Below are 23,921 nucleotides of genomic sequence, written 5' to 3' on the forward strand. Positions count from 1 at the left end.
GAGGTGTGTCATAACATCTCTGAACTGGTCAACAACAGAATATTTGTAAAGTGTCTGGTTATGGCTATTTGTGGTGCAGAGGTAGTGTCCCTGCCTCTGAGCCAGGAGGCCTGGGTTCAAATCTCACCTGTCATAACATATTCAGATAGGTTAATCAGGAAAGATGCATAAAGTGCCAGGTAGCTGGTGGGAGGCTCTCTATTTGGCAGTCCTTTTCTCTCCCATTAGGGATTGACTGTTGAGCGTGATGCAAGCAGCGCTCCCATATGAGAGAAGGTTCACAGGTTTCCTGTAATGTCTGTGGCCTGGAGGCGTCCATATTCCACACAGATTCCAGACCTTACTTCACTTCAGGCTGTTTGCACCTCAGCCCCATATGCCGAACATTTGTTCTCCTCTCGTACCCCCACCGCTGCAGAAGGGGACAGGCAAGTCCGAGGACCTCCTCGTGAAGCCTGGCTAAGGAGGTCATCAACATCCCTGGCCAATAAGTGGTCAAGGGGATCATTTGATCCCTATTCTGTGGCACTGTGCACATTTGGTAATCCCTGGAGAGGGAGCAGATGGTGCCTGCTGGTATAGCTCAGGGCTTTCACACCTGGTGGGTACCACGGGAGCTGCAGTGTACCAGCTTCACGCAATGTCACATATCCATTTATATTTTCTAAGTTTAATTTCAACGTTTGATTCTTGTTGCGGTGACCCTTAAGGCGCTGTTACCCTTTAATTTGACTATTTAAAAAATAAAGAGATTCAGAAGGGCTAACTGGTAGTTCCTCTTCACCTTATCTCTATTGCGCTCAGTGTTTCCATCATGCAGAGGACAACAGTTCAAATTCCCTGATGGGAAGAAGTTTCTGTCTGTATTGTTGGCTGCAGAAACTGGGTTTTTGCTTTGGCCAAGTGGCTATTCACATTTCCAGGCAGTGGGCAGTGGAGGGGACCATTACAGTCAACCACCAATCTCTCGTCTGTGATTACATCAACACCCAGTGTCCCCGGAGAGCTGATGCCCACTGCAATAGAACATAGAACATAAAACATAGAACAATACAGTGCAGTACAGGCCCTTTGGCCCTCAATGTTGTGCCAATCCAAGCCCACCTAACCTACACTAGCCCACTATCCTCCATATGTCTATCCAATGCCCGTTTAAATGCCCATAAAGAGGGAGAGTCCACCACTGCTACTGGCAGGGCATTCCATGAACTCACGACTCGCTGAGTAAAGAATCTACCCCTAACATCTGTCCTATACCTACCACCCCTTAATTTAAAGCTATGCCCCCTCGTAATAGTTGACTCCATACGTGGAAAAAGGTTCTCATGGTCAACCCTATCTAAACCCCTAATCATCTTGTACACCTCTATCAAATCACCCCTAAACCTTCTTTTCTCCAATGAAAACAGCCCCAAGTGCCTCAGCCTTTCCTCATATGATCTTCCTACCATACCAGGCAACATCCTGGTAAACCTCCTCTGCACCCGTTCCAGTGCCTCCCCATCCTTCCTATAGTATGGCGACCAAAACTGCACACAATACTCCAGATGCGGCCGCACCAGAGTCTTATACAACTGCAACATGACCTCAGGACTCCGGAACTCAATTCCTCAACCAATAAAAGCCAGTACGCCATATGCCTTCTTCACAGCACTATTTACCTGGGTGGCAACTTTCAGAGATCTGTGTACATGGACACCAAGATCCCTCTGCTCATCCACACTGCCAAGTATCCGACCATTAGCCCAGTACCCCATCTTCTTGTTACTCTTACCAAAGTGAATCACTTCACACTTAGCTACATTGAACTCCATTTGCCACCTTTCTGCCCAGCTCTGCAGCTTATCTATATCCCGTTGTAACCTGCCACATTCTTCCTCACTGTCAACAACTTCACCGACTTTCGTATCATCCGCAAACTTGCTCACCCAACCTTCTAGCCCCTCCTCCAGGTCATTTATAAAAATGACAAACAGCAATGGTCCCAAAACAGATCCTTGCGGAACACCGCTAGTAACTGCACTCCAAGATGAACCTTTACCATCAACTACTACCCTCTGTCTTCTTCCAGCCAGCTAATTCCTAATCCAAACCTCTAATGCCATACCTCTGTACTTTTTGCAGTAGCCTACCATGGGGAACCTTGTCAAACGCCTTACTAAAATCCATATACACCACATCCACCGCCTTACCCTCGTCCACCTCCTTAGTCACCTTCTCAAAGAATTCAATAAGGTTTGTGAGGCACGCTCTGCCCTTCACAAAACCATGCTGACTATCCTTGATCACATTATTCCTGTCCAGATGTTCATAAATCCTACCCTTACAATTCTCTCCAAGACTTTGCCCACAACAGAAGTGAGGCTCACCGGCCTATAGTTACTAGGGTTATCCCTACTCCCCTTCTTGAACAAGGGAACCACATTTGCTATCCTCCAGTCTTCTGGCACTATTCCTGTAGACAACGAGGACATAAAAATCAAGGCCAATGGCTCTGCAATCTCCTCCCTTGCTTTCCAGAGAATCCTAGGATAAATGCCATCAGGCCCAAGGGACTTATCTAGTTTCACCCTTTCCAGAATTTCCAGATCTCTTTAGATCCTTCCTGGCTACCATATAACTCTCAATCACCCCAATTGAACCTTCACGCCTCATCTTTACATAGGCCGCCCTCTTCCCTTTAACAAGGGATTTCCAATTCCTTATTAAACCAGGGTCCCTCACACGACCCTTTTCTCCCTGCCTGACAGGTACATACTTATCAAGGACACTCAATAGTTGCTCCTTGAACAAGCTCCATATATCGATTGCGCCCTTCCCTTGAAGCCTACTTTTCCAAGCCACGCATCCTAAGTCATGCCTCACCGCATCATAATTTCCCTGCCCCCAGCTATAACTCTTGCCCTGCAGTGCACACTTATCCCTTTCCATCACTAGAGTAAAAGTCACCGAATTGTAGTCACTGTCCCCAAAGTGCTCACCTACCTCCAATTCTAACACCTGGCCTGGTTCGTTACCCAGAACCAAATCCAGTATGGCCTCACCTCTTGTTGGCCTGTCTACATATTGTGTCAAGAAACCCTCCTGCACACATTGGACAAATACCGACCCATCTAACGAACTCGAGCTATAGCTTTCCCAGTCAATATCAGGAAAGTTAAAGTCCCCCATAACAACCACCCTCTTACTTTCACTCTTCTCCTGAATCATCCTCGCAATCCTTTGTTCTACGTCTCTCGGACTATTAGGAGGCCTGTAGAAAACTCCTAACAGGGTGACCTCACCTTTCCTATTCCTTACCTCAGCCCAAACTACCTCAGATGGCGAGTCTTCATCCATCGTCCTTTCCACCACTGTCATACTATCTTTGACAAGCACACCTCCCCCTCTTTTACCCCCACCTCTGAGCGTACAAAAACATTTAAACCCTGGAACCTGCAACAGCCAATCCTGTCCCTGTTCTACCCATGTCTCCGTAATAGCCATAACATCGAAATCTCAGGTACCTACCCACTATGTTTGAGGTTTTTCACAACCAGTGGGTTGTGAAAGTGGGACTTCTAATTAAAATTAGATAAGCTTTGGTTTAAAATGCTTCTTTAAAGGGTGACCTTTTAGTTAACTAGTTTGTTAATTTATGTAATTTACTCAAAAGAGTCGGAAGAGAGTGAGGTAGAACACAGGGGTTATGTTTACAAGGTAAAAGTCTGCAAAAGCTGAAGCCTGTGACTAAAGCAACTATCAAGGAAAGATAATTATCTTGTTTTGTACTTCACTATCTAGTTTGGATCCATTTAGCATAGCCATGATCATACTGGAGGACAGAGCAGGCTCAAGGGCTGAGTGATCTACTCCTGCTCCTTTTTCTTATCTCCTTATTGTCAGCATGCTCAGGGGCCACCCAATCACCTCTTGGGATCCAATGGATCACCTTGTCACCTGATATATCTTCCTTGTCATCAAGAGTCATACCTGACACATAGGAAGATGGTCATGGTTGTTGGAGGTCAGTCATCTCATCTCCAGGACACCTCTGCAGGGATTCCTCAGCGTAGTGTCCTCGGTCCAACCATCTTCTGCTACTTCAGTGACCTTCCCTCCATCAAGAGGTCAGAAATGGGGATGTTTGCTGATGATTGCACAACACCATTCATAACTCTGAAGCAGTTTATGTCCAAATGCAAGAAGATCTGGACAAAGTCCAGGCTTGGGCTGACAAGTGGCAACTAACATTCATGCCACTCAAATGCCAAGCTATGACCAGCACCAATAAGAGACAATCTAATGATCATCCCTTGAAATTCAATGGTTGAATACCACACTATCAATGTCCTGGGAGTTATGATTATTCAGAAACTGAATTGGACTCATCTTTGAACGCAGTGGCTACAAGGACAGGTCAGAGGCTAGGAATACTGTGGTGAGTAACTCACCTGACTCCCCAAAGCCTATCCAATATCTACAAGGCACAAGTCAGGAATAGTCCTCATTTGCCTGGATGAGTGCAGCTCCAACAACATTCAAGAAACCTGATACCATCCAGGACAAAGCAGTCCATTTGATTGGTACTACATCCACAAGCATCCACACCCTCCATCCACCGACACTCAGTAGCGGCAGTGTGTATGATCTACAAGATGCATGCAGAAATTCACCCAAGATCCTCAGACAGCACTTCCAAACCCATAACCACTTCCAACTAGAAGGACAAAGGCAGCAGATATTTGAGAACACCACCACCTGCAAGTCCCCCTCCAAACCACTCACCATTCTGACCTGGAAATATATCAACGTTCCTTCACTGTGATTGGGTCAAAATCCTGGAATTCCCTCCCGAACAGCATTGTAGGTCAACCCAGAGCAGGTGGACTAAAGCAGTTTAAGAAGGCAGCTTACCCCTACGTTCTCATTGGACAACAAGGGATGGGGAATAAATGTTTGCTCAGCCAGCAATGCCCACATCCCACCGAATGCATAAATAAAGTGTGCAGCTACCAATAGCCGCTGCTAAATACTCACAGCCTACCCAGAAATGTTTATTATGAGTGTAATTTTGGAAAAACACCAACAACAGATCCCTGGCTCAGTCAGTCAATGTGTGGTTAATGCAGGCCATTAGGATTGCATAGAGGTTTACAGAAACAACTCCATATGCCCTACTGATTTATGATGCTGTTTCTGATCCACAACAAACCTGCTCAATACTGAACCCATCTCGCCTAACCAACATAAATTTCTCTTCATTTCTCCTTCCTGTGCTTATCTGTCTTCCCCTTAAATGAATCGATATTGCTTTGCTCAATTACTACCTGTTGTAATACACCCACATTCATGTTAATCTGTGGGTAAGCCATTCACCTCCATTTTCTATTGGATTTATTCATGATGTTCCAACCCCAGTCTTTGTTCTCCCTTTAATGGGAAACACCTCCTCTACATCTTCCCATTGAAACTTCCATGATTTTAAAGGTCTCTAAATTTAACCATTTAGGAACAAGACGGGTAGGAAATGATTACTCAGGCCAGGGCTTTACTATTCAGTTAGGACGTGCCTGATCTACAGCAGCAACCCCATTGACTCCAGAACAAAGCCTGTATGTTCAATGTGGTAAGAAAGAGAGACATATCGCGAAAGATTCTTATCTTGTACTCACTGGGACAAACACTTGCTGAACAATTCCAAGTGTGCTAAATAGTTGCACTAACAACCAACTTAAGATAACCAGTCAAGCCCATAATATGGCTCAGTTACACTTGACTGAAGTGATCTAAGTTCAGGGCCGTGATCTCTGAAACAAGGGAACGCATTCGAGCCCTGTATTACCTAGTTCCTCATGGCTTCCTCCAATCAGCCAACTAGCCAATCAATCAGCACCTTTTTCTTCTGTTATTTAAATTTCATGTGCTCATTTGACATTTGGCATTTTTGCATGTGTCCTGATGAATGGAAGACAGAAATGCTTCAGCAAGCGACTGCCTGCATCATTCTTCCTTCGCACACGTCACATACTGATGATGACGTCAGGATGAGCCATCCTTTTCCTGTAGGAGCAGGAAACCACAGTGGATCGCTCTCTTGGCCCAAACCACCTTTTCAAAAAGTTGCTATTCCTCCGGGAAGACAAGGGCTTAAATATTAGCTGTGGTGTCCGGGAGAGCCACTCTCCAGTCACAGCCATGGGATATTTTCCATCCATCTGATGAAAGCAGACAGAGGCCTCATCTTACCACCTCACTGGCAGCTCTGACAGAGCAGCACTCCCTCAGCACATCATCTGCTCACTGAGGCATAGCGGTGGAGACTTGGCGGTGGATGGAGGGAGAAGGCACTGAGCCAGGTTGAGTGCAAAGTGAGAGAGTGGGGAGAGGTGTGAGGGGGAAATGGGGACAGATAATTCTTTTTTAATCTGGCTGTCATTGGCCATGCCTAACTGCCCAGAGGCCAGGCAAGAGTCAACGACATTGATGTTGATCTGGAGTCACGTGTAGGTCAGACCAGATAAGGATAGCAGATTTCCTTCCCTGAAGGACACGGGTGAACCAGATAGGCTTTTGCAACAACTGACAGAGTTTATCTGGAACCCTTAATTCCAGATTTTTACTGAAACCACATTCTACCGTGGCAGGATTTGAGCCCAGGTTCCTAAACATTACTGAGAATCTGAAACCAAAACAGCTGGAAGAACTCAGAAGGTCTGGCATCATCTGTGGGAAGAAAACAAAATTCTGAAGACTAACTCTGTTTTCTGCCCACAGATGCTGCCAGACCTACTGAGTTCCTCCAGCTGTTTTGGTTTCAGACTTCCAGTAATGGTCTAGTGATTACACCACGAGACCATCCTCTCCCCATCACTTCACAGATCCCAACTTGCCCAATGTGGAAAATCCAATGCAACTCACCGATGTCGCCTCCAAGATGTCCCGCCACATGGGTGTTCCCTCGGAGAGGTCGGAGAATTCCAGCAGGTTGTCCAGCACCACTTGCCCGATCAGGTCGTGACGAGAGAAACGGTCAAAGTCATAGATGCTGAAGTGGAGCTTGCGATTCTGCAGCTCGTTAAACGGGACATTGAACTGAAAGGTCTCATTGAACACTGGGTTCAGCGTCTTGCGGTGCACCTTGGTCTGGAACTTCTTCTTGCGGTCGGGGAGCAGGTAGATCTTCACGTAAGGGTCAGAGAATCCGTTGGCGTCTTTGGCTGGAAGATCGAGGGCCTTCAGGACTTTGACCACCAGCTGCTCGGTGGCGTACGTGTACCTCAGCAGGAAGTTTATCCGCCCGCAGTTCACCTTCTGGTGCTTCTTCGCCTCTGCGTCGATGGACCTCTGCTTGTAGAGTTCCGGTTTGATCTGGCCGATGCTGGTCACCTGCTCCACTTTCTCATCGGTCTGGCTCCCAAAGTCCGGGCTGGACAACTGCTGTGGGATTGGCCTCGGGAGCGAGTTGAACCTGAAAGGCAATGAAGACGTCAATGGATTCTCCACAGCCTTTGTTCTATCTTTGGCAGTGACCCAGAATACTTTGTTTCCCCGAAACAATGATCCCCGCCCTCCCACCCCTTTGTCATCACTTTCAGGCCATTGCTGCTGATCGGAAACTAAATTGCAGTTCCTTAATTGTCACTGGGTCAAAATTGTGGAACATCCTCCCAACAGCACAGTACAAATATCTATACCCACATGGGCTGCAGCGGTTCAAGATGTGGTTCACTAACATGTCCAGGGCAATTAAGGACAGGCAATTATCCTGGCCTTGCCTACAATTGATATCCTGCAAATGAATTTTAAAAATAAATGTTGCGTCAGGATGGATTTGAGTGTGATCACACACTTTCCCTTGAAAGTAACAGTTTGAATAAGTGGAAGGATTCACAGGCAGATAAATGTTCCTCCCATGACTGTAGGCAGCTGGCTTTGGTGGGGGAGGGAGTATTGGTCCTGTACGGTAAGCGGTGTGTATGGGTAGGGACTCCCATGACCTAAATGAGGAGGAGGGAGAGAGTCCCCACTGGACATGAGTATCCCCTTGGGGGGGGCGTCAACCTGAAATTCAGAGGAGAGTAAATGGGCTGGGATTGCTTTCCTCAGAGTACAAAAGCCTGAGGGGGCATCTGATTGAGATGTGCAAAGTTACAATGGGCACAGGCAGGGTAGATAGGGTGAAACCTTTCCCTTGAGTAGTGAGTCAATAATCAGTGGGGGTACAGTTTAAAGAAGCAGGAGATTTGGAGGAGTTTTGAGGAAAATATTTTTAAGCCAGAGGGTGATAGGTGTCTGGAAATCTGCCTAAAAGGTGGATAGAAGTGAGAACCTTCAAGATATTTAAAAAGATATTTAGATAAGCACTAGATATGCCGTAGCATAAAAGGCGATGTACCAAGTACTGGAAAACGGGATGAGAATATTTCAGTGCTTACTGACTAGTATGGACACGATGGGCCAAAGGGTCTTTCTCTGTGCTGGAGAAATTCTATGACTCTGCAGTATTTATTCCCTGAAACAGTCTTGGCAGCATCCTCCCTCAGGTTTCAGTTTAGTAGGACTTGAGTAAGGAACCCAACAAGGATCCTGAGACCATACTGGCTGGGAGTCAGACCAGGGGAGCCACTTTCCATCCAATTTGGCTGCTTTCGTTCAGGCTATTTAGAATGGCGGAAGGCCCCTGATACAGTTCAATCATGGCTCTCAAACCCGAGAGAGAGGAAGACAAGTGGGTACTGCTGAGGCAGGATGGGTAATGTGAGGATATCGAAAAACAACGGGGCCCAAAGTAATTATATTTCTTTGGAAGGACTCAGTGGAGGAGGGCCTCTCTGATCAGAGAAGACACATCTCAATTTTATTGCAACGGGTGGGCGGAGGGGAGGGTGGTTGGTGGTGGTTTTTGATGACAGCAGCATTCCTCTTCCCCCCCCACCACTTCCCATCGCCTCCTGCCTCCCATCTCTTCACACTCCCAACTCATCAACGCTCTTCCAACTCCTCACATCCCCACCCCCCATCACCCTCCCCTCTTTGGCACCTACTGCTGACCTGACTGGATCAGTTAGGACTCTATTCACTGCAGTTTAGAAGAACAAGGGGGGAGGGAATCTCATAGAAACTAATAATATTCTAACAGGACCAGCAAGTAAATACAGGATGTTCCCGATGACCGAGGAGTCAAGAACAAGGGGTCACAGTTTAAGAATATGGGGTAGGATTGAAATGAGGAGAACTCCCTTCACCCAGAGAGTGGGGAGCCTGTGGAATTTTCTGCCACAGGAAGAAGTTGAGGGAAAAACATTGAATGTTTTCAAGAAGGAGTTACATATATTTCTTAGAGCTCAAGGGATCAAAGGGTGTGGGGAGAAAATGGGAACAGGGTACAGAGTTGGATGATCCATGATCATATTGAATGGTGAAGCAAGCTCAATGAGCCAGATAGCCTTCTTTTGCTCCAATTCTATGTGCAAACATCAAGATTGGTTACCTACCTCCTTCACTGCAGGCATACCTTCATGAGTAGGGCCTCCACACTTCCCTTATCAACTCCTGCCAACCCAGAAAATCACAGGTCGGCCAGACTGGGTGAGGACCTCCCAGTCACCGCCCATTTCAATTCCTCCAACCACTCCCTTCCCAATGTGACCATCCTGAGCCTCCTCCATTGCCAAAACAAACTACAATGTCTATTGGAGGAACAACACCTTATCTTCTGCCTGGGCAACCTGGAGGACTCAACACTGAGTTCTCCAATTTCAAGTAACCTCCCTCTCCATCTATGACTCCCTTCCCAGCCCTCCACCCTCCCTTCCACTGCTCCCTGCCACCAACCGGATTCATTCCTCCCATTGACCAACCAGGTCATACCCTCTACCTGTCTTCACCTATCCCCACTTCACCATCCTGCCCCGCCACCCACTTTATCTGCAGCTTCCCTCACACCTACCCCCAATCCAGAAGAAGGGTTACACCTGAAACGTCCTGATGCTGCCTGGCTTGCTGTGTTCTTCCAACCTCCTGCCCGTCGACCTTGGATTCCAGCATCTGCAGTTTTTTTGTCTCTAATCAAGACTGGGTGAGGATGGTAGATTTCCTTCCATCGGCACCATGAGTGAACCAGGAGGGTTCGTTCTTGGCTCTGAGGCTAGCTTTTAATTCAAGATTAATTAATTTGGTGTCTTAAATCCAAATCACAGCGAGTGGAATATGGATGTAAGTTTGCTCGCTGATCTGGAAGGTTCATTTCCAGATGTTTTGTCACCCTGCTAAGTAACATCTTCAATGGGCCTCAGCCGAAGCACTGCTGAAAATGCCTGCTTTCTATTTATATGTTTGTGTTTCTTTGGGTCGGTGATGTCATTTCCGGTGGTGATGTTATTTCCTGTAAAATCACTTCCTGTTCTTTTTCTCAGGGGGTGGTAGATGAGGTCTAACTTGATGTGTTTGTTGATAGAGTTCCAGTTGGAATGCCTTGCTTCTAGGAACTCTCGTGTGTGTCTTTGTTTGGCTTTGCTTGGCAAAGATATGCACGAGAATTCCTAGAAGCATGGCATTCCAACCGGAACTCTATTTAGATTAGATTAGATTCTCTACAGTCTACCAACAAACACATCGAGCTATACCCCATTTAACACCCCCTGAGGAAAGGAACCGGAAGTGACTTCACCACAGGAGATAACATCACCAACCCAAAGAAACACAAACATATAAATAGAAAGCAGAAATTTTCAGCAGTGCTTTGCCTGAGGCCCACATAAGATGTTAGCTAGTAGGGTGACGAAACGTCTGGAAATGAACCTTCCAGCTCAGCGAGCAAACCTACATCCAAAACCTTAACCTGAGCTACAAATCTTCTCAAAACTCACTAGTGGAATATAAATTGAGATATAAAATTGGGACTTAAAGCAAATCTTTATGCTGGTGACTATGTCCTCTATCACCAATTGATGTAAAAACACCTTTGGTTTACTTCAGGGGTTGGAAATCTTCTGGTGGAGAGGGGAGACAGTGGTGTAGTGGAAGTATTACTGGACCAACCATCCACAACCCCAGATCAATGTTGCAGGGAGATTGGTTCAAATCCCACCACAGCAGATGGTGAAGTTTGAATTCAATTTAAAAATATAATCTGAAATAAAACTATGCAATCACTGATTGCACTGAAATCCCCATATAGTTCACTACAGCCCTTTAGGAAGGAAATCTGTCATCCTTACCTGGTCTAGCCTACATGCGACTTCAGAGCAACAACGATGTGGTTGACTGTGAACCGCTTTCTGGGCGACTAGGTCAGTAAATGCTGGTCTATCAGGTGATGCCCAGATCCCATGAATAAATATTTTAAATGGACGTTACTCCAGGCCCAACACAGAATGTGGCTGACTCTGAAATAGCTAAGCAATTAAGGGTACTTAGGGATGGGCAACTGATACCAATCTTGCCAGTGATGCCCACATCACATGAAACAAATAAAAGAAAAGTAGGACAGCATTTGTGGTAGAGGGATCTGAATCTTTGCTCCCCTAGCATTCAGTTTGGTCTCCTCAGTTATGAACCTGGGGATGAAACCACTAGACCTCCATTGCCCTAGTCTGCAGGCTTGACCACCTCAGGTCATCTGAGCCTTAAATAAAATGACAGAGATGGTAAAAGCAACACTGTAATCTCTTCCTCCCAATACAGTAGCAAGAGCCTGAACTGAGAGACTCCATCACGGTTCCCACCTTGTTGCTGGTGGCGGGACAGACACCTGTTGGTGGGAGTGTGCGTTTGGGAGGCTGTTCTCCTTAGTCCCGGAGTTGGTGTCCACCGGGATATCAGGCGACGTCTGGCTCAGTTTGATGCTGGACTCGGGGTATGACTCCAGGTCGAGGTAGGAGCGTTCGGGCATCTCTGGGCCACAGTCAACGCGCTCGACAGCAAGGTCGGTGAAGTGCGAGTGGTGGTGCAGGTGGTGCAGGTGGTGCGAGTCCTTGCGCTGGGGGTTCAAGCCTTTGTCACGCCATGGGATCCAGCAGAGCTTCCAGGAGACAAAGAGTGAGACACCCAGGAGAACGATGCCGCAGAATGTTACAATCACCGAGAGGAGGCTGACCGATATATCTGAGGTGAGAGACAATGGGTGGCGGGTGATGGGTGTGTAGAAAAGGCAAATGTTAGTAACAACCTTCAAATCTTCAAAGGACACAGTAATGTGCTTAACTCTACAAGATCAAGCAAGGCAATGATTACAGAGACGTTACAATAATGTGCAATTATTTATAGAGAACAAGAAGACATTAGGTACAAAAGGAAGTGTAAAAGTGGGTTGAACTGTCTTGTATTGGATTATGAGGGTCTGGTAACTGATCTACACTTACTGTGCTCGGTTGGCTCAGTTGATGTGGACTTAGCATTATAAAGAGACACCACAGAAGCTCCTGCGGCCTAGAGCTGTAATACCTCAATCCAATGTGCATCACTCTTCTAAATGCAACAGAATACTAACTGAGATTGTACGACCGTCCCTCATAAAGAAATCCCCTAAAGACTGATATTATTCAGGTGAAGCTGCGCTGCATACCCACCAAGAGCAATCCCTCCTTCCTGAGTGAAGTGCCCAGAACTGAGCACAGTTATCTCAAGCTGGGCTGATAATGGCTCTAGAGAATTGAACATTACTCCCACCCCTCTGTACACCAACCTCCTGAAATAAAGGCCAACGATAACCTTTGCCTTTTTGCTTGCTTTCTCTGCAGCTTTTAATTATTTTATATTTTGCCTCCCAATGTGGTTCCTCAAAGTTTTGTTTTCATTCATTCATGGATGAGGCCAACATTTATTGCCCAATCCCAAATTCCTTTCAGAATATTGACAGGATTGAGTCTACAGCTAGGATCAGAATAGCAAAGGCAGGACCACAGTATCAGATCTTTCCACATCACTTTCTCATATGGCTATGTTGTGGCTTTTGTATACTTTAGGTGTTGTGTTATGACTCAAACAGTATGTAAATGTACCTTTAAGAGACATGCTCACATCATCACTGTGTCATAGCGTGTGACCTGAGGGTCTAAAGATCTCATATCTTGCATCACTTGAAGCATGAAGGTCTATTAGAAACATACTCCTCTGGTTGTAGAATACTGTATTAGCTTACGATTCACTCAGTCACTGATTTACCTCAGGAATGTAATGTTTGAAGATAATAGTTTGTTGTCACAGATGCCTGTTGGAATCTTCAATACGACACCCAGTTTTTCATGTTACAGGAGATAACATAAAAATTTCTCCATCAGGTAAAATGCCATGCAGGAGCTAAACTCACACCACATGTAATGTACCACTTTTATCTTTTTAAATTCTTTTAGGAGATATGCATGATTCGAGTAAGATCAGCCATTAGTTCCATATCCCTTTTAAGGTGGCGTTGAGCTGGCATCTTGAACCACTGGAGGTACACTTACAGCCCCTCTGGGAATGGAGTCACATGCTTTTGACCAAGTGACACCGAAGGAATGGTGATATATTTTCAAGCTGGGATGGTGAGTGGCTTGGAGGGGATCTTGAAGGTGGTAGCGATCCCATGTATTAGTGCCCTGTCCTTCTACATGGCATTGATTGTGAATTTGGAAGATGCTGTCAAAAGATCTTCGCCGAATCTTTGCAGTGCATCTTATAGATGGCACACATTGCTGCCACTGAGTGCTGGTGGTGGGGGAGGATGTTTATGGATGTGGTGCTAGTAAAGGAGGCGACTTTGACTGGATGCATCAAGGTTCTTGAGTGTTGATGAAGTTGCACTCATCTGGCACATGGGGAGTATGCTGTCACACACCTGACTTGTGTCTTGTAGATGGTGGACAGGCTTTGGGGAGTCAGCGGCTAAGTTACTTGCTGTAGTACTCCACGCCTCTGACCTACTAATATAGCCAATATCGAGAGTGTGGTACTGGAAAAGCACAGCTGGTCAGGCAGCATCCAAGGAGCAGGAGAATCAATGTTTTGGCATAAGCTGTTTATTCCTGATGAAGAACTTATGCCGAAACGTCGATTCTCCTGCTCCTCGGATGCTGCCTGACCTGCTGTGCTTTTCCAGTACCACACTTTTTGACTCTGATCTCCAGCATCTGCAGTTCTCACTTTCTCCTATACAGCCAATATGGTGAGTCCGGTTCGATGGTAACCCAGGATGTTGACAGTAGGGGATTTAGTGATGGCAACACGATTAGATGTCAAGGGGTGATGGTTAAATGTAGAAACATTGAAGATAGGTGCAGACATAGGCCATTCAGCCCTTCCAGCCTGCACCACCATTCAATATGATCATAACTAATATTGCAACTTCAGTTTCCCACTCTTGCTTTCTCTCCATATTCCTTGATCCCTTTAGTCCCAAGGGCCATGTCCAGCTCCTTCTTGAATATATCTAACAAACTGGCCCCAACAACTTCCTGTGGGAGAAAATTCCACAGGTTCACAGCTTCCTGAGTGAAGAAATTCTTCCTCATTTCAGTCCTGAATGGTTTACCCCTTATTCTTCGGCTGTCACCTCTAGTTCTGGATTTACCCAACATCGGGAACATTCTTTTCTTATCTAGCCTGTCCACTCCCGTCAGGCTTTTATATGATTTTATGAGATTCCCCCCAATTCTCATAAATTCCAGTGGGTTCAAGCCCAGTCAATCCAGTTTTTCTTCATAGATCAGTCCTGCCATTCTGGAAATCTGTCTGTTGAACCTTTGCTGGAATCCTTCAACAGCTAGAATGTCCTTCCTCAGACTGGGAGACCAGGTTGGATTCTGTCTTATTGGAGATGGTCATTGCCTGGCATTTGTGTGGCGCGAATTTTACTTGGCGAAAGTGAGGACAGCAGACGCTGGAGATCAGAGTCAAGATTAGAGTGGTGCTGGAAAAGCTCAGCAGGTCAGGCTGCATCCGAGGAGCAAGAAAATCAATGTTTCGGGCAAAAGCCCTTCATTAGGGAAGGGCTTTTGCCTGAAACGTTGATTTTCCTGCTCCTCGGATGCTGCCTGACCTGCTGTGCTTTTCCAGCACCACTCTAATCTTCACTGCGAATTTTACATGTCACTTTTCAGCTTATGCTCAGTTCTGTTTCTGGGCAATGGCACACTCCAGGATATTGGTAATGGGTGATTCCACAACGGCAATGCCATTGAATGTCAACTTAATCAAAAGCAATTTACAGGAGATCTGAAATAAAAACAGAAAGCGCCAGAGAAACTCAGCAGGGCTGGTAGCATCTGTGGAGAGAGAAATCTTCAGTCATGTCAGAATTACACCAGGTTTACGGGCTGTGCCTAAATGGTTGGCATCCTCTTCAGCAAGGGCCCTGTCAGAGCGATGAACAATCACCCACTGCAAATGTAAGAAACCCTTTTGTTTGAAAAGTGATGACACTATTTGCTTAATAATAAATAACCCACGAGCAGATAAATATTTTTTGTGAGCTGCTAGGCCATGTAATAAACCGTAATTCAGTAATTAAAACATTAGTTTGGTTTCTTCAGCAACGTCACTGTTAAATAATGCATTGCTTTGCAACCTCTCTGATAAATAATGCATTTGCGCACACACCTTCAATATTACAAACACTCATAGCTGCTGCTGTAGATGAAACAATCATATATCAGCTGCAATGAAACCGAGGAATCATACCCTTCCTGGTTTGTACTGCTGTGGGGTGAATCCTTTTACAATTTCAGTTCACGAATGTTCGCGAGTTCGCAACCCGGTTTAATGTCGCTCAGTCCATCCCTGCCTCAGCTCAGTCACTGAGGAGAAGGTGGGGACTGCAGATGCTGGAGATCAGAGCTGAAAATGTGTTGCTGGAAAAACGCAGCAGGTCAGGCAGCATCAAAGGAACAGGAGAATCGACGTTTCGGGCATAAGCCTTCCTGAAGAAGGGCTGATGCCCGAAACGTCGATTCTCCTGCTCCTTTGATGCTACCTGACCTGCTGCGCTTTTCCAGCAACACATTTTCAGCTCAGCTCAGTCACTGCTGAAACTCTGAGACCCAGCTGTTGCCTTTGTTCCATCAAAATCTGACTTCTTCCGATGCTCCTCTGCCCAGCAGCTTGACCTTAAGTTCTCTGTAACCCGGATCTCACCGAAAGCTCCTCTTGCCTTCATTCAGGAACTGAGGAGTCCAATGACTGAGAAATGCAAATTGACATAGTATGAGAGACCAGGTTTGAAAGATTACATAAATAGGGAGGTGGAGAGATTTGAAGCCCCCTCCACCCAGAAGCCCAGTGCTTACTGACTTAACTGAGGGCCCCCTTAAACAATTCACATTGATCCTTTCAAAGCTCTCCACCTCCCTATTTGTGTAATCTTTCAAACCTGGTCTCTCATACTATGTCAATTTGCATTTCTCAGTCATTGGACTCCTCAGTTCCTGAGAAACATCTTCAATTCAAATGGCCTGCCTCAAGGCCAATTCTTCACGATCTGCTGATCAAGGCCTAGAATGGTGCCCTCAGGGTCTGCATTATGGCAGGTGTGACAGTGTAATAAGGAATTGGGGGAAGATCAGGCCAATTGGATATGGGGTTATTCTCTCCATCTGGGCTCTGCTAGCCCGAGACTGGTGAACTGGAAGCGGAAACACTGAAAAATGGCTGGAACTGAGCATACCAGGCCTGCATGTTAACTAGCTCGAGTTGAGGGAGAAATGTCCTCATGCAGTAATTACAGCGAGCGTTCACTTTGGCAGATCTTGCTTGTTTACACGTTGCATGGTGACGGAATCACAGATGATTTATAGTGGAGGGAGCTACAGTCCTGTCGGTGCATTGGTTTGATTGCTTGCTGGTCACGTGTGGGGTTCCAAGAGAGATTAGAACACTATTGTAAGACCTGAATTCTGTGAGACTGCAAGAATCCTGTGAGCCAGTGACAGAAAATGCTGACTCTATATCGATGTGAGTGTATATAGTACACTGCACAGTATTGATATTTTGCTAAATGTATTTGCCAATACAATACGAAAGGATAAAAACAAGCCAGGGTTACAGCAGGTGAGCACAGTGAATGGGTTTTCGGATGATAAATCCCAAATTCCCAGAACAGCAAAGGAATACATACAGGGTGTGCAGGTCAATGCTGATGAAAAATAGAGAAACTTTGCATTTTGATAGCGCCTTAGGGCACCCACAGCACTCTACCAGTCAGTAAAATACATTTCTAATGCAATAATGGAGAAAACGTGGCAGCCAATATGCACACAATCATCTCCCCAAAGGCAGAACTGCGATAACGACCAGACCGATGAGTTTGGTTTGTAGCTGCTCTGGTTGAGGGATTAAATATTGACCCAGGACATTGGAGTTGGGTTATGGGGAGGGTAGGGTGAGGAAGCTAAGCAAATGGATTGTTGAATTTATTCTGATGGAGAGAAGGGGACTGCACAGAGATCTCTGCCAAACTGAGGACATTAGAGGACAATATCTCAACATGGTCTAGAGCTCCTTCATCTGTTTACAAACCTCTCCCAGGAGATTGCTTAGTGTCAGCTTGGGAGTGAATATATTATGATGCATGAATCCTTACAGTTGTGTGGGACAGGACGTGTGGTGCAGAGTGCTCTCTTCCTAACCTGTTGTCATTCATACGCTCACTGGCCTGCTTACAGTCCACAGAACCAGACAGCAAAGGCAAATGCCACTAAGAAATGAGGAATTCTAGCTGCAAGGTTAGGTTGGAAAAGCTAGAGCTATATACCTTGGAGGAAAAGAGGGAATATTTAATAGAGGTGTACAGGAATAGGACAAGTTTGGATAAAGTAGATTTTAGCTACTAGCCAACGATACAAGGATGAGGAAGCAGATTTTGGACAAAAGTTTAGGGAGAGATGTGAGAAAGTCTGTATTAATGCAGTGAGTACTAATGACTTGGAACTGACTGCGTCCAACAGTGATGGAAGCAAAGACAGTGTGAACTGGATCGGCATTTAAGTGAAGTGAAAGAGGGTGGGAGGTAGTGATGGGACTGACCATATTGCTTTACGTAGATCTGGAATGGACTGAATGGGACGAATGAGTGGGGTCTCAACTAAGAATGTGTAATAAGGTTTGGCTGAGAGCCTGGGTATCCATTACGCTATTGAAACACCTGAGCCTCTGCTTGCTTGACAGCTCTGGTTTACTGACAATTGCTATCAATTCAAATGCTTAGACACACAAGTTTAGGAGATTTGAAATGCTGGCAGTTTTGACATTTTAAAGGGACTGCATGATTGACACTTTTATTGGCTTGTAGTAAAATAGTTTTACCTTAAAAAGAACGCGGGAGGCGATGAATGATTGCTCCTTTAAATAGTTTTTTTAGGTATTCTATTGTCACTATAGTGTTAACAGCCTCTATTCAGCATGTAGTCACAGAGGTCTACAGCACAGAAAAAGGGTCTTTAGCCCATTGAGTCAGTCAAAAGCAAACACCAAACAATTCTAATCCCATTTTCACATATTGTGGGTGAAATGGGCACAGATAGAACATAGAACATAGAACAATACAGCACAGAACAGGCCCTTCGGCCCACGATGTTGTGCCGAACTTCTAACCTAGATTAAGCACCCATCCATGTACCTATCCAAATGCCACTTAAAGGTCGCCAATGATTCTGACTCTACCACTCCCACGGGCAGCGCATTCCATGCCCCCACCACTCTCTGAGTAAAGAACCCACCCCTGACATCTCCCCTATACCTTCCACCCTTCACCTTAAATTTATGTCCCCTTGTAACACTCTGTTGTACCCGGGGAAAAAGTTTCTGACTGTCTACTCTATCTATTCCTCTGATCATCTTATAAACCTCTATCAAGTCACCCCTCATCCTTCGCCGTTCCAACGAGAAAAGGCCGAGAACTCTCAACCTATCCTCGTACGACCTACTCTCCATTCCAGGCAACATCCTGGTAAATCTTCTCTGCACCCTCTCCAAAGCTTCCACATCTTTCCTAAAGTGAGGCGACCAGAACTGCACACAGTACTCCAACTGTGGCCTAACCAAAGTCCTGTACAGCTGCAACATCACTTCACGACTCTTGAATTCAATCCCTCTGCTAATGAACGATAATACTCCATAGGCCTTCTTACAAACTCTATCCACCTGAGTGGCAACCTTCAAAGATCTATGTACATAGACCCCAAGATCCCTCTGTTCCTCCACCTGACTAAGAACCCTACCATTAACCCTGTATTCCGCATTCTTATTTGTTCTTCCAAAATGGACAACCTCACACTTGGCAGGGTTGAACTCCATCTGCCACTCCTCAGCCCAGCTCTGCATCATATCTAAGTCCCTCTGCAGCCGACAACAGCCCTCCTCACTGTCCACAACTCCACCTATCTTCGTATCATCTGCAAATTTACTGACCCACCCTTCGACTCCCTCATCTAAGTCATTAATAAAAATTACAAACAGCAGAGGACCCAGAACTGATCCCTGCGGAACTCCACTTGTAACTGGGCTCCAGGCTGAATATTTAAAATGGAGAGCATTGGGGTCATGGAGAGGGGACATACCTCTGAGGTGATGTGAACCAAGAGATCCTTAAAAGCTTGTCTTTGTGAAATTTGCAGCAGAATAGGTTTTCCCGATTTCTGCAACAGAACTGGCCAGATTAGGAATGCCAGCTCCTGCTCTGTACCAGTCTACATCCTTAAAAAGTGCTTACAAAAACTGGAGAGACCAGTACCAGGGTCAGGAACCTGGAATTGGCCGCCAGTTTTAAAAAGTTCCTAAACCAACTCGACTGTGTGAAAATCCAGGTGCGTGCTTCCAATGCTATCAATCATAGAAGCATTACAGTGTGGAGAGAGGCCATTCTGCCCATCATGTTTGCAGCAACCCTCCACAGAGCCAGCCTCCTGCCCACGCACCCCCCCCCCCCTCCCACCCCCACCCCCATCCCTGTAACCATGCATTTCCAATGACTAACCTACTTAACCTGCACATACCTGGACACTATGGGCAATTTAGATTGGCCAATCCACCCTAACTGCACACCCGTGGACTGTGGGAGGAAACCAAGGCACCCAGAGGAAACCCATACAGATGCAGGGAGAACATTCAAATTCCCAAGGCTGGAATCGAACCTGGAGCCCTGGCGCTGTGAGGCAACAATGCAAAACACAAATACATTAAATGAATTGAAACTTTACAGGTTAGAAAATTGTACACTTAGGGTAACCTGATTGAGGTTATAAAACATTAAAGACAATAGATGTACTCCACTCGACTGTTTATCACAATTAAGCTTCTTTTTTATTTCAAAAATATACTCTACTTATAAAATATCTTCAAATAGTTAGTCCCTAAAGAAGCTCAGATCTGTATAGCAGTATATGGAGAAACAAACACTGGAGCTTGACTCTATCCCAAGAAACCAAAGTCATTTCTTACTTATAGAAGAATACATTTACACACATTTGAGGCATTGGGGGAGGGTCTGATAATTGAACAGTCCCCCATTTAACTTCAGCTGAAAGACCTCAGATGGTGGCCTTTCCCCGCTGTGTCTCAGTGGGAGCAGCCCCAGGCTTTAGTGCGTCCCTCAGCACGTGGTCCTGGACCTTGGAAAGTGTCAGTCTGCAACACTCGGTTGAGGTCAACCCCTTGGTCTTGAAGACCAACAAGTTTCGGACAGACCAAAGAGCGACTTTCACTGAGTTGATGGTCCTCCAGGCGCAGTCGATGTTTGTCTCAGTGTGTACGTCCCGGGGAACAGAACGTAGAGCACAGAGTCCGGTGTTACAGAGCTGCTGAGTAGGGGCCTCAACACAAACCACTGCATCTTCCTCCAGACTTCCGCTGCAAAGGCACATTCCAGAAGGAGATGTGTGACGGTCTCTACCCTCCTCCTCTGCAGATGTTTCAAGGGCAGCGTGTAGTGGTGCAGAGTCCAAGCATACATTAAGGATCTCAGTTAATGTTCTCCTAATCACCAGCCCAGCGATGTCCTGGTGCTTTCTGAAAAGTTCTGGTGAGGACGCATCCTACCAAATGACTTTGACAGTCTGCTCAGGGAACAACCTGACAGCATCCACCCTCACCTTTTTCCACAGGGTCTCGAGGACACTACGTGCTGACCACTTCCTGATGGACTTCTGGTCAAAGGTGCTTTTCTTTGCAAATTTCTCCAGGAAGGATGGGTGATACGGAACGCTCCAACTACTTGGACCATTCCGCAGCAGTAAGGCCAGATCCATCCTTCGCAACACCAGGGACAAGTAGAACCTCAGAATGAAGTGACACTTGGTGTTCGCATACTGAGGGTCTCTGCACACCTTAATGTAGCCCCCTTTATTCTGAGTTTTGTACATGGTGTCCCTGCAGACATAGTCCATCTTAGCCCTCCAGATGAAGTGCAAAGTGTCTTAGGTGACTGCAATGGGACAGATTTGAGGAATGGGCAAGACCTGCATCATTTAGAACAACAGAGAAACTGCCTCACACCTGATGACCAGATTTTTACCCGCAATGGAGAGGATGTAGTGCTCCCAAAAGTCCAGTTTCTGCCTCACCTTGCTGATGTTCTCCCCCCATGTTTTTGCACACACCCTGGGTCTCGCAAACTATATCCCCAGCACCTTCAGGTAATCTGTCCTGATGGTGAAGGAGATAAAGGGTCAGTCGGCCCAGTTCCCAAAGAACACAGCTTCATTTTTGCCTTGATTTACCTTGCCTCCTGAGATCAGTTCAACTGGTTGCAGATGCTCATGAGTCTGCGCACTGACAGCAGATCCAAGAGAAAACGGTGACATCATCCACGTGCGGGGAAGCTTTGACCTGCAGGAATAGTCGCTCCACTCAGATTCGCATCCTTCCTGATGGACTCAGCGAAAGGCTCTATACACCACACAAACAAGGCAGGAGAGAGTGGGCAGCCCAGCCTGACTCCAGATCTGACTGGGAAGCTTTCTGATTCCCACCCCTTGATTGAGACTGCACTAATGATGTTGGTGGAAAGCAGTCAGATCAAATTGCAGATTCCCTCCCCAACGCACATTTTGGAGAGCACATCCCACATGTGATATCCTGTCAAAGGCCTTCTCTTGGTCAGGCTGATGACACAGGCATCTACCCCCCTGCCCCCACCCTGCACATAGATGATTGTATCCCTGAGGAGCGTGAGGCTCTCAGACATCATCCTGCCCAGTACAGCACAGGGTGAATCACCGATCCCAGAGCAGACCTGACCAGGTGGGTGATGACCTTAGACAGGATTTTGTAAACTGCGTTCCACAGTGAAATTGGTCGCCAATTTCTAATTTCCTCCCTCTCCCCATTCTACTTGTAGATGGGGCAGCATGATGGCTCAGTGGTTAGCACTGCTACCTCACAGCACCAGGGTCCCACGTTCAATTCCAGCCTTGGGTGACTGTCTGTGTGAAATTTGCACATTCTCCCCATGTCTGTGTGGGTTTCCTCCGGGTGCTTCGGTTTCCTCTCACAGTCCAGAGATGCGCGGGCCAGGTAAATTGGCCATGCCAAAATGCCCATAGTATTAGGTGCATTAGTCGGAGGGAAATGGGTCTGGGTGGGTTACTCTTCAGAGGGTTGGTGTGGACTGAAGGCCTGTTTCCACACCGTAGGGAATCTAATCTAATCAAGATACAGGTGATCATACCTTTTGTCATGGATTCGCACTTCTTACCTGACAGAAGCATACTGCCATATACCTCAGGTTAGGAAGTACTGGAGTAAGGGGGAAAGGTGTGATGGTATACTGAAGTACTGCATACAATTCTGATAACATTACAACAAGGATGTGAACACACTAGGGAGGGACAGAGGAGATATACAGGGATGTTGCCAAGACTGGTAAATTTTAAGTATGGGGGAAGATGAGATAAACTGGAGTTATTTTCTTTGAAATAAAAGAGATTTATTGATGAGAAAAAGCACATTTTGTCACAGCTTTTCTCTGACACTCATCAGGACATGCACAAGAATACCAACGTAAAGGGGAGCAATATATTTATACTGTATGAAAAGAGCATTATGCTTGCTTTATAAAGACAATGCCATGGAGAAAACACCTGCTTGATGGCAATTGATAGTTAACTGCCAAGCCTCACTTAAGTTTAAACCAGCAAGTCGACTCTGATAAATCAAGGCATTGCTCAGAGGAATGGACCAGAAAATGAACAAAATATGCCACGGCTATTCTCTTGTTTATTCTTCAGGGCAAAATCTTGACAAATTAAAATGCATAAAACTATAAGGGTCCAGATAAACGGCATCTGAAGCATCTGTTTCTATTGATAGAGTGGGCAATAATTATTGGCATGGAATTGTATAAAATAGAATTCACATATCAAATGTCTACAGTGCAAAAAGAGGCTTTTGGGCCCATTGAGTCTGCATTGACCCACAAAATAGCATTTCGCCTATACACACACCCGCGCCCTATTCCTGTCAACTCACATTTACCATTGTTAGCCCACCTAGCCTTCATATCACTGGACATTACGGGCAATTTCCCACGGCCAGTCCAACTAACCTGCACATCTTTGGACTGCGGGAGGAAACTGGAGCACTTGGAAGAAACCCACACAGAGAGAAGGAGAATGTGCAAACTCCACGTAGACAATCACCAAGGAATTGAACCCAGATCTCTGGCACTGTGAGGCAGCATTGGTCAACACTGAGCCACTACTGAGCCATTAAAATTAACATGGTTAGAAAAATTAGAGGAGGGGTCTATCAAAGGAGTTGCAAATGGTGCTGAAAACTGTGCAATCATCATCAAACATCCCCACTTGTGACCTTACAATGGAGGAGGCGTCATTGACGAAATAGTTGAAGATGGTTGAGCTGAGGACACTACACCATGAAGCTTGTACAGAAAGACCAGTGATCTCCAACAAGCACAAACAACTTCCTTTGTATCAGGTACGACTCCGAACAGTGCAGTTTTTCATCAC

At 46.0% G+C, this 23,921-nt stretch overlaps 1 protein-coding gene across 3 annotated transcripts in view; it reads right to left on the reverse strand.

Moving 5' to 3' along the window:
• The window catches only part of syt3 (synaptotagmin III), a 113,399-nt gene that overhangs the window by 47,425 nt on the left and 42,053 nt on the right, over positions 1-23,921 (reverse strand). For all 3 annotated transcript variants that reach the window (XM_072588770.1, XM_072588768.1, XM_072588769.1), the window contains exons 3-4: positions 11,709-12,087; positions 6,901-7,450 (exon numbers count right to left, since the gene is read on the reverse strand). In XM_072588770.1, the coding sequence (XP_072444871.1) occupies positions 6,901-7,450; positions 11,709-12,087 (929 nt within the window). The remainder of the gene's footprint in view (positions 1-6,900; positions 7,451-11,708; positions 12,088-23,921) is intronic.

Source organism: Chiloscyllium punctatum, chromosome 18 (genome assembly GCF_047496795.1).
Source record: "Chiloscyllium punctatum isolate Juve2018m chromosome 18, sChiPun1.3, whole genome shotgun sequence".
Taxonomy (NCBI): domain Eukaryota; kingdom Metazoa; phylum Chordata; class Chondrichthyes; order Orectolobiformes; family Hemiscylliidae; genus Chiloscyllium; species Chiloscyllium punctatum.